This window comes from Pongo abelii, chromosome 7 (assembly GCF_028885655.2).
Source record: "Pongo abelii isolate AG06213 chromosome 7, NHGRI_mPonAbe1-v2.0_pri, whole genome shotgun sequence".
NCBI lineage: Eukaryota > Metazoa > Chordata > Mammalia > Primates > Hominidae > Pongo > Pongo abelii.
Window position 1 is genome coordinate 27869561 of NC_071992.2, and position 12273 is coordinate 27881833.

The 12273-nt window shown below is 41.6% G+C and overlaps 1 protein-coding gene across 2 annotated transcripts in view; it reads right to left on the reverse strand.

Moving 5' to 3' along the window:
* EBF2 (EBF transcription factor 2) overlaps positions 1-12273 on the reverse strand; it is a 207656-nt gene that overhangs the window by 184401 nt on the left and 10982 nt on the right. For both annotated transcript variants that reach the window (XM_063726596.1, XM_002818920.6), the window contains one exon: positions 11128-11196. In XM_063726596.1, coding sequence (XP_063582666.1) covers positions 11128-11196 — 69 coding nt within the window. The remainder of the gene's footprint in view (positions 1-11127; positions 11197-12273) is intronic.

Sequence of the window (12273 nt, forward strand, 5' to 3'; positions counted from 1 at the left end):
CAAGCCTTCAGTCCAGTTAGAAGCCTTGTAATTCAGCCACAATCTATTCTATGGGAATCCCACTGTTTCTCTTGTCCCTTTCCTTGCAGAGACCACCTCAGTTTTGTTCTGGGAGCTGGAGACCTCATCTCTTATCCCAGCTGAGCTTTGGCCAGCTACACAGCTCCTGAAATTGTTGATCTTCAACTGGGTTTTCTACTTTGTAATGTGGGATAACATTTCCAGTCTGTAGCTAAACTGAGTTGTGCACATCGCTTTCAATTAATTAGAAAAATATCCTGTACAATTGTGCATGAAGCACCAAAACAGCTCACCATTTATCTCCAGAGAGACCCACCTTGGGGCTTTTTTGGAGGGGCTACATGGAAGTAGCAGCATTCAGAGACACAATAGCCCCAGCCCTCATCTCACTGCCATCTTGTGAGTTCTCTGTTTTAAAAGCCCTGGCTACTTAGGAGCTTTTCAAGGTACTAGTCCTGAAGTGTTGGTTCCATCTCTGCAAATTCCTCCATTTCTGTCATCACATCAGTGGAGGTAGGAATTTCTCCCCTTATTTCCCTCTCAAAGGCTCTTGTTAAATGGGGGCAGCTGCTGCATTTCTCACCAGCTCCGGCTCCTTGGTGGTCTCGAGGGGACCAGGAAAGTTTGCCTTCACTGGAAATTTTGAGTTTAGAAGAAAACTTCTTGGAGGACAACCATTTCATCAATGATCCAGTCCAGACTGATGAAATGCTGACTCCTTATAGGCTTTGGTCTAGGCTGGCTGACAAGGTTGGAGCCTCTCATCACTCAGCTACTTCTCTTTCTGATCAAATGTCCCCTCCAGTTGCAACTCTAAGTCAATGTGTAGAAGACAGCAACAAAGAACAATTCTTACAAGATTCTAATTCGCAAACAAATCATCTAGTCAATCCCTAGTGGGTAGAATCCTAAATCTGCGAATCATCTGTGGATAACTTCCTTCTCTCCTTGGTATATAGGTCTCTTTTCCCAACCATTTGGCATGCCAGTCTCTTAGCTGGGTCAAAAATAGGCCCAAAGAACTTATCCAGCCCTGTTTACTCCAATAGAAGAAGGTAATAACCGGCACTTTTGGGAGGTCCTCTTTGGGTAAATATATAGTCTCATCCTAATCTTTCCCAGGCTCCAGGACCTTTGTTCCTCCTAAAGCCAGCTGGATAAGTTTGCAAAGATATGTCTTTTCTAAAAATAAATACCTACTTCTTATTTCCAGCACAGCACAATTTTAGAGTACTGTTCTTCTGCTCCTTGACTCATTCACTTCCTAGCAAATCTGCTATTTAATCACATCACACAATTTTATAAGGAAGAAGCTGGAAGTTGAAGCATGGCATCATCTGCTCTAATAACCACGTCCATCCAGTTGATCCTCTGATTTTCACTGGGAATTGATCCAGAGGTCTTGGGCAAGCACTTTGAATGAGAGAATACTAGTCATGGTGAGTTGGTTTTCGTCTTTCTCCCTCTTTTCTAAAGAATTACTTATAAATGGTTTGGATTCTGGCCTGAGTTTCTGCTTTCTCACAAACATCCAGGCTACTAAAAAATTCACAGATTGCCAGATGGTATAACAGCAGTTCCCTGCAATGAATCTGAGCTTCCCAGTGAACAAAGAAGACACGTACTCATGGGGACAAGCGGCAACATCAGCAAAAGCTTTGGAGTGGTGAGTGTGCTGGGGGAGGGGAAGCAGGGTGTGAAGAGGTGAGAAAAAGGACCTTTCCCTCCAGTGGCTGATACCAGAGTATCTGGCAGGGAAAAAACTTTCTAGCAGGTTCCCCTACTTCCATTCTCCGTGTTCCAATCCATCCTCAGAGTTCTCTCTCCAAAATACCAGCCTGATCATGAAATGGCACAACTCAAAATCCTTCTACATCTTCCATCACTAACAAAGTAATGTCAAAATACTTTTGTGTGGGCATATAAAGTCCTCCAAAATCTGGGCCCAAATAATCTCTCCAACTTCTCTTGCTATCTCTCTTCACATGTACCCATGTACCTCTAAAACTATGTGCAGGTTTAGGAAATTCTTTCCTTTCCAGGTGCCTTTTCCAACACACTTTCTTCCTAGAAGGCCATTCTGCCCCAATTTGTAAATATTCGAGGTATAGCCATCACCCCACCTATCTCTGCCATGATGGAAATTATCTCTGCACTTCAGATCTTCCAGAGTGCTTATCCTTTTATCTCTTTTATGGTACTTTTTGCATTTTGCATAGCATCCTAGTCATATCTGCACATCTTTGTTTTTCCATATAAACTCCAAGCTCTTAATGGGAAAGCTTTCTGTTTACTCAATCTTATTATCCCTAAGACCCCACTGCAAGGTCCATGACATAATATGCCCTTGATAAATATTTACTAAATATAAGTAAGAATTTCATTCTGCTTTACAACCCTAGATATCTGTTCTTGGGTCTGTTCTGTACCTATCTGCCCCTGGACATAAGATCGCTAAGAGGTTGTAGAATGCAGGAAGTCACAGGAATGGTCCTATATGAACTGGCAATAGACTCAATCACCCAAACTCTTCAATGCTTGGCAGTCAGAGATTAATCTGTGAATTAATATCTATGGAGTGTCTGTAGCATCCAAGCCACTACAAAGATGCAATGTGAGATACAGGATAATTGCCCTGACTTTTTTTAAAGCATCTGTTGTATCATGCACTATGTGGGCACCTTACATTAATGTATTTAGCACAACAACTCAAGGGGAGAAGTATTATTAACACCATCACACAGCTAATAAATATTGGCGTCAAGATTTAAATGCCATGTGATGTCTGATATCTAAGAATTATAATACAATTGGAAATGTAAAGCAAGCACAAAATAGGTAAAATAAATATATAATGCCCATACCCCTGAACAAGGTAAGCATTTATGATAAATGTCAAGGGAAAAGAATTTCACTACAAGAATTAATATCTTTGAGGAAGTAGAATCTGAACTAGGTCTTGAAAAAGGGATAGGATTTATATTGGCAGAGTGCTTGGGGTGGGTATTCCAGGTGGAAATAGTGTATACAAAGGGAGAAAAGAGGAAAAATTCAAGATCTGTGTTCCGGACAGGGGGATTCACAGAGAAAGAAAGGATGGGATTCGAATGCTGGGACCCAGCTACCGTCCATTGACCTAGTCGTCAGAGCGCTTTTTGTGTATTTTGTGAATATGTATTTTTTGTGTGCTTATTTACACTGTATGCTCCATGAGAGCGGGAACCATGCCTATTGTATTCGCTGCTGATCTCTCACTGCCATTCACAAATATTTTTTGCTTGATAACTGAATAACATAAGGACTTAGCAAGTGAATGAATGATGGAACGAGCCCATTTATACACAACTAAGCTCGTTTGCATCAAATCCTAAAACTCCAGTGTCAGGAAGCTGGCCAGGCAAGCAGAATAACTGTAATTCTTAAACACTAACCCAATTACATGAGTGTACTTTCCAGCACCACCTCTGCAATCATGAGGAGGAGAGTCATTTTCCCAAACAAATTTTTTTTTTTTTTTTTTTTTTTTACCTCTTGGCTCCAGTGTCCTCCAGTGAAGAGCTTCAATCCATAGGGACACTGTTTCCCAGCTACAGAGTCCTTTATCTTACCTGTAATTCCCTGAAATGGCCAAGAAACTAACAAAGGTTTTGCTAGGAAACAACGGAATGAGATCATGAAAGAACGATGCATTCACATTGGATAGATAATCTGTGGTTTTTATTGAGAAAATCTAAACCCTCCTTGAGAGAATGAAATTTTCACTTAAAAAAAAAAATACATTGAGTGCAGCGGCCCACACTAGTAATCCCAACACTGTGGAAGCCTGAGGTAGTAAGATCGTTTGAGGCCAGGAATTCCTGAGACCAAACTGGGCACAGAGTGAGACCCTGTCTCCACAAAAAAATAAAATTTAAAAGATAGCCAGGCATAGTGACACAGCTGTAGTCCCAGCTACTTGGGAGGATGAGGCGGGAGGATCATTTAAGCCCAGGAGTTTGAGATTGCAGTGGGCTATGATTGCACCACTGCATTCCAGCCTGGGCAACAGAGCAAGACTCTGTCTCAAAAAAAAAATTTTTAATAGCCTAGGGCCAGGTTTCTGTGGGCTCTTCACAGTACTGGGTTCTCCCATACTGGAGATGAAGAGTCTGGACAGAGAAGACATATATATTAATAACTCCAGTAAATTATTGAGGAGCAGGGATGAATTAGCACTCCTGACCCACAAACTTGAGGCCTCAGCAAGAATCAGAGAAAGTAGAATTGGAAGGTAATGTATTAGTCACCCATGAACCCAAGGCACTTCATTTTACAAATAGGGGAACTGAGTCATAGAGAGGAGACTCTTGACCTCTGTAACATTAGACAGCTAACTAGTGAAATGTTCTGGGGCCCAACACAGGTCTTCTGGTCCTAATCCGAGGCCCTTTTTGCTGCACTGCACTATCCACTCCTCAGTCATGCCGAGGACGGACATTCTGTCAAATCTGTCACACAGTTGAATGTGACTCACACAATCTCAAGTTAAATGCTACTTCAAGGGCCAACAGTGCCCACTCCTTCCACAATAACAGATTCCCCCTCCAGTGTTCCTATCAGTTCTTCCAGATCACACCCACCAGGCCCTTCCATCTTCACAGCTCTTAACTCTGCAGTTTTTCTTCCTATTATACCAAAATCTTTCTCTCTGTAATTTCTACCTATTGACTAAATTCCAGTTTCACAAGCAAACTGGCTATGTGACCTTGGCTGAGTTACATAACTCCTTCAAACTTGAGACTTTTATCAACCATTGAGAATTAAGATGATTTTACTAGCACAAATGTAATAGCACAATGCCCAACATACAATAAGTGCCAATTTACTGTTAGATAAATGTTATTATTGGTTTTATCTATCCTTCTCAGAGCCAGAAGTCTTCACTCAGGAGATAACACTACTGATATATCTGGTTTGCCCATTTCCGAGGAATGGGAGGTAATGGTCACCTTGCAGACATCGGTCAACTTGTAGATATAAATCTCACCTGCAGCTCAACTCCAACTACTACCCAAATCCTATCTCTACTGTGATTCTCTAAAAGTTTCCATCCCACAAATCGCACTTCACTGGAGTTAAGAAATATACTTGAGAGAGAGAAAGAACAAGTACGGCCCAGGGGAAAGTAGATCCAAACATATGCTTCAGTAGAACAAGGTACTTCATGAGGCAGAGAGAGGCAGGAAGAGACTGTGTTAGACAGCAGGAGAAGGGCCAATGACAAGCCTGGACCAGAGGTGAGACCAGCAGATGACAATGCCCACACCAAGATGGTGGAAGAAGAAAAATCATTAAAAACAAGAGTCACACCCATCAGGATGACTACTATCAAAAAAATAAAAAAACAAGGATTGGTAAGGATGTGGAGAAGTTGGAAGTCTTGCTTGCGCTTATGCACAATATGGAAGAACAATAAATAACTTACATACTGTTTTCTACAGCAACTGTTCTATTTTACATTGCCACCAGTGTAAAATACAACTGCTATTTTACATGGCTGCCAATGTAAAATAGTACAGTTGCTGTAGAAAACAATACGGAAGTTCCTTTTAAAAATGAAAATTTAATTACCATCTAGTCCAGCAATTCCACTTCTGGGTATGTTCCCCAAAGAATTGAAAGCAGAGGGTCAAACAGATACTTACTCATATACTCATGTCCACAGCAACATTATTTCCAGTAGCCAAAAGGTCAAAGCAACCCATTGCCAGATGAATAGACAACAAAATGTGGTTCATCCATACAATGGAATACCATTCGGCCTTTAAAAGGAAGGATATTCTGACACATGCTACAACACGGAGAGTCCTTGAGGTGATGCTAAGCCAGAAACAAAAAGATAAATACCACCTGGTTCCATTTACATGAGGTGTCTAGAGTAGTCAACTTCATAGAGATATTAAATACAATGGTGGTTTCCATGTGCTGGTGGGGGTAGGAGAGGGGTAGTGGGGAATTGTTCAATGGGTACAGAGTTTTAGTTTTGCAAGATGAAAAGAGTTATATAAATGAATGGTGGTGATAGTTGCACAACAATGTGAATGTATTTCATGCCACTGAACTACACACTTAAAATGGCAAAGATGGTAAATTTTATATGTATTTTACCGCAATTAATTTTTTGTAAAAGAAAATGGCATCAGGAGAACCCTTCATGGGCAACTAAACCTCAGTTTATTCAGATCTTTTTGAATAAACCTTTTGAATGAAGATCATTCTGTTGTTTTTTTGGTTTCTCAAGAAAGAAAATAAACAAAAACACATCAACACTTAAAATGGTCCTCCTGGGAACAGAGCTCAGAAATACATGAGGCCAACATCCAGGGACAAAAGACTGGGATATTTAGCGTGTGAGAAATAGGTTGCACCTCCTTTTTATTTATTTACTAGAAAATACCCTACCAGTACGCACACAGGTAGCCTATGAAGATTCAAAATAAATTATTGCCCTCTCTATCCATCTGACCTTTTATGGGGCTGACAAGGACAGGAACAATAGGGACTCATCTTCCTTCTCCCACATTAGTCAGACTGTCCCTAAAGTCCTCTTCTCACAGATCACCAGATTATCCTGAGCCCCTCAGTGGCTCACTGGATCATCAGAGAACCTACCAGATAGAGAAGAGAGTTTGAAAAGAACACAGCCCATAACAACCAAGTTTGAATTAGAGCTTCCCTCTAAAACACAAATGCAAATCCATTGAGCCTTTTATTTTTATTTACCACACAGGCCTTTACAGACAAGAGCTCAGCTGAAGACCACAGTAAGGATGATGTTTCATTCTGTTCTGTTTTGGGATTTTCTTTCCCTGATGGGGACTTTGGATTTCTACACTAAAAATTAATCAGGAGACCCTTGATTCAGCAGCAAGTCCTGCTGGGCTGTGTTTTGGTCTGGCCTTTTGGAGAGGGGCATAGTTGCCCAAGAATTCACAAAAGCATACTGAAAATAGAAAATAAATTTATGTAATTTATGTTTCTAGAGAGATTAAGGCAGGGAGTAATTTAGTATTGGGTGAAAAAACTCCAAGTCTGGGGCTAAGTCTTGAGAAATGGAGAAATAAGTCCTTAATAGAGGATCCCCTATTGTAAACTCCAATGGTTTTCAATTAAAGGGCCACAAAGTAGTAAAAGCAATTTTTCGTATTTCAAGCAGCCTATTGGAAACAGAAGATCTGCTGGGATACGGTCACATGGACTCACCAGAAAGCCAAGTTGTTTTGTGTTTGAGCTGGAAGCCTCCCAAGTCTGTGTGGTAACACTGGTTATCTCACCCCAATCAAAAACTCTTAATTGGCCATTGATGGTATCAAGGGCATTTCTGAGAGGAGATGTTTTTCCTTCCCATTTTGTTATATGTTTTTGATTAACAAAAATGGCATTATAGCTGCATTATTATTTGTCCATAGCAGTTTGGAAGGCAAAGTCCTGCAAAACCCTGTGTTCACCACGGAAGAAGCTTAAGGGGTCCTTGGTGGTGAAAAGTTGGGGAACCATCCTCTCCCTCTCCCCAGAACATGCACATTTCAAGGGAATAAACAGACTTCTTCTGAGCCAGAGTGGAGCGTGCCTGTTGTGTGAGAAAACGCAAAGACAGACAGTGTAAATTAACTGCATCTGGTAAGGTTAGGTGAGAAGGGGGAGGAGATAATTAGTTGGCATTATAGGAACAAGGACAAGGAACAGAGTTCTATATTTACACAGAGGCAATCCAAAATAGACTACGTTGCACCCATTTGGGGCTTGTGAGGGAACTCACGGAGTTGGCAGATGGATGCAGAGACCAGACGCAAGGCTGATCCAAACCCCTGGATACTGTAAGCACCATTCCCAACTTCAACAAATGGAAACCTGACTTTATGCCCTTTTTTTTTCTTTTCTTTTCTGAGACAGGTCTCCCTCTGTCATCCAGGCTGGAATACAGTGGCACAATCACAGTTCTCTGCAGCCTCCACCTCCTGGGCCCAAGTGATCCTCCTACCTCAGCCCCCTGAGTATCTAGGGCCACAGGTGTGCACCACCACACCTGGCTAGCTTTTTTAGTTTTTGTAGAGATGGGATCCCACTATGGTGCTCAGGTTGCTTCATGCCATTTTACTTTTGAAAATGAAGGCAAGAAGGCTAAGGTAAACCCAAAAGACATTCAGGAGTGATAAGACAAGGTTTCAGTGAGAGAACACTTATCTTAAAACAAAAGCCCTTCCTGTGTCCATGTGTTCTCATAGTTCAATTCCCACCTATGAGTGAGAACATGCGGTGTTTCATTTTTTGTCCTTGCGATAGTTTGCTAAGAATGATGGTTTCCAGCTTCATCCATGTCCCTACAAAGGACATGAACTCATCATACAGGAAGGGGAACATCACACACCGGGAACTGTTGTGGGGTAGGGGGAGGGAGGAGGGAGAGCATTAGGAGATATACCTAATGTTAAATAACGAGTTAATGGGTGCAGCACACCAACATGGCATATGTATACATATGCAACAAACTTGCACATTGTGCACATGTACCCTAAAACTGAAAGTATAATTAAAAAAAAAAAAAGCCCTACAATAAGCAAGCCAAACAAATGGATCTGTTTATAGTAAAGTGGGCTCCCTTAAAACCTGATACCGGACAATTTACAATACCCTTTGGTATGTATGTTTCCATGTGTAGACATGCAACCTTTCGGAAGTAACGCATATTTCAAGTGACGCAGAGACGTCACTGGGCTATTTTATCGTGCATAGGATAGTAAAAATAAATGCCACAGTCATATAAAACTCATAATCTGCAGCCAAGATACAATTTCCACTTTCTCAGAAGAATTTAAAGCATGCTAGCACAAACTATGAAGGCGCCTAATATGAAAATCTTTTCTTTCTATAGATGCAAAGATACTTTCTTTTGTACATGTAATATGTGTATTACATAGGAAGAAAACATGAACATATTCAACTTTATCGGTGAATGTAGTGAGATGTAGTTCTTTAAAGTAAGAGCTCCTGCTTAGTGCAGAGCCATTAAGGTGTGTACTTATGAGAAGCAAGGTGCAGGTGAGTATTTACAGGTTTGCAAACATTTCTAAAGCTGGTTTACAGGGTGTTTATTACGAAAAAGGATGTAACAGTCATGAGGTTAGAGTACCTTCTTAAAAGAGAAGCTAAAGATAGTGGAAAAGACTAGATCAAGATTGATCAAGATTAGTGAGCTCAGTCCACAGGCCGGAAAGGACAGGGTCTAGGCTGCTCTCATATGCATCCAGTCTCCCAGAGAATCCCTGGGAAACACAGAAATGAACAGATCCAACTCATCAGTTAGGACAGAAAAAGTGCTGGGAGAATGAGGTTGTGGCCATGGAGAGAAGCCATGGAGAGAAGCACAGTCTAGAAGCAAGGACAGCTCTGCTGTGTTCCTTTATTTTATTTTATTTTTTTTTTTTTTTTGAGACAGAGTCTCACTATCTCTCTCTGTCGCTCAGGCTGGAGTGCAGTGGCATGATCTTGGCTCACTGCAATCTGTGCCTCCTGGGTTCAAGCGATTCTCCTGCTTCAGCCTCCTAAGTAGCTGGGATTACAGGCATGCGCCACCATGCCTGACTAATTTTTGTATTTTCAGTAAAGACTGGGGTCAACTATGTTGACCAGGCTGGTCGCAAACCCCCCACCTCAAGTGATCTGCCCACCTCGGTCTCCCAAAGTGCTGGGATTACAGGCGTGAGTTACGGCACCCAGCCTGGAAGTAAGGACAGCTGTGTTCTAATGCCAGCTCTGCCCAACCAGCTGCACAACCACAGGCAAGTCATGCCACCACTCAGGTTCAGATTTTTCTTCTAGATGAGGAAAATGACTGACTCCAAAGAGTACTTGCAACTCTATATATTTAAGCTTCTCTGTACTTTCAAAAAGACCAGAGCAACCTCAATAGCTCCCTAAAACACAGCTCACTGGAACCTTCTAAAATGGCAAAGACACTATACACATCCAACAAACGTTTTATATTTGCCTATCATCCTCTTCAAGCATCTCAGAGAACACTGCAAAGCTGCCACTGATATTTCAGTAGCCTCTTGAAGCCTACAGCAGTGACGGCACCCCCTAACCCATCATTATATTCTTGAAGAAGAGAGATGCTGAGTGCTTTGTCCAAGGTCAGAAGCTAGGACAAGATCAGAATTCCAGCCTCCTCAGTTCCTAGGCTATGCTATACTTTCCACGAAGAAACCAAGCTGGCTTTCTGGGAAGAATGCCAGAGGTTCCATTCTCCCAACTGAGAATTCGTTGGAATATTGGAATAACAACTTTGGAGACTGTGGTCTCTCCAATCCATTTCAGGACCTGGCTAGAAATGTGAAAACCCAAAGAAAGAAGCAACAGGGAATTATTCCATTTTTTTAACGAAAGAGAAAAAAATTAGGGATGGGAATATGGGGTTTCTTAAAAATTACATGATTTCTGGAAGTTAATTTGGTATTTCTTCATTGGTTTGTAAGTTCTGTTTCCAATCACAAAAAACAGACAGCTGAGGATGCCTAAATCACATTTCAGTGAATTAGTGTCTTGTCCCAAAGAATCTTTCCCATTCTGAATATAACATAGAACCCAGAATGCAATCCTCCATGGTAGAAAGGAATCTCCCTGAATGCAACAGAGAGCTTGTCATAATCCCCTAAACCATAATCTAAATTGATAATCTTCCAGCCAAGCAGCAATCATGGAGAATAATAAAGTGGGTGCCACTTAACTTGGGGCACACTGCTTCTTCTAGAAAACTGATTAAGACCACACCCTGCCCGAGAGGAGAGGTGCCATCACTTATATCCTGCACCACACATACTACTTATTAGGCTGAAGCTGGTGCACCTGGAAAAGACTCCACCACAGATTTAGAGACACGTGTTCCAAAGGAAGATTCTGGCTTCTTCCAAGAAAGGCCATCATGAGGAGGCCTTTGTTGGACGAGCTTAGTGACTAGAAATAACATGAAACCAACTTGACAGCAAAGCTCCATGGATCAGTACTCAGAGTTGAGGTTCATGAAGAAAAGGAACCAAAAATGATTGAAAAATCACTTTTTCCCCCTACCTGTCGATTATGACTGGGTCCGATGGAGTCTCATTTCGGTTTCCACAGCTTTTCTTTTCGCAGCATCGACTGTAGATTGGGAAGGAACCAAGAGTGAAAGAAATTTATTAAATCAAGAAAATGCTATGAGCACATGACAAGAACATTTTTCCCCCCAGACAGTCTGGCTCTGTCACCAGGCTGTAGTGCAATGGCTTGATGCTGCCTTCTTGGCTCACCGCAACCTCTGCCTCCTGGGTTCAAGCAATTCTCCTGCCTCAGCCTCCTGACTAACTGGAACTACAGGTATGTGCCACCGCACCCAGCTAATTTTTGTATTTTTAGTAAAGATGCGTTGTTACCATGTTGGCCAGGCTGGTCTCGAACTCCTGACCTCAGGTGATCTGCCCACCTTGGCCTCCCAACGTGCTGGGATTACTGGCATGAGCTGTAGTGCCTGGCCACAAGAACATTCACCTTCGTGAATCTGTCTTGCGGGGAAACAACACACACTGGGGCCTGTCAGAGGGGCGGTGCAGGGAGGGAGAGCCTCAGGAAGAATAGCTAATGGATGCTGGGCTTAATACCTAGGTGATGGGTTGATCTGTGCAGCAAACCACCATGGCACGTGTTTACCTATATAACAAACCTATACGTCCTGCACATGGTCCCCTGAACTTAAAAGTTGAAGAAAAAAAAATGAATCTGTCTAAGGTAGCTTCCCAAGTATAAGCGGCTTGAGGGCAGGATTTATGACCATGTTTTATGAAATAAAAAATAAAAAACACTGAACCTGAAGCCAAAATATACTCAAATTCTCACTCTGTGACTTAGAAGCAATCACAACTTTCCCATGAGTCATATTTCTAATCGGAGCCACGGAAGGTTGGATTTTAAGATGGATAAGGTCACTTCCAGATTGATATTCAATGATTTTATGATATTTGAGATATTTATGGCTCAATAAATAATTAAAGAAAGGAGAGGAAGGAAAATATGTAAAATAGACTACAAGTGGCTGCCAGGATTACTATAAACCTTATTTATACAACATCTTTCTCCAGAGATCTTGCTATGCTTTATAAACATTTATTCATTCACTTATTTCCATCATTTTTCAGATGAAGTAGGAAGACCAGAACTATGGTATACATTTTAAAATACGAG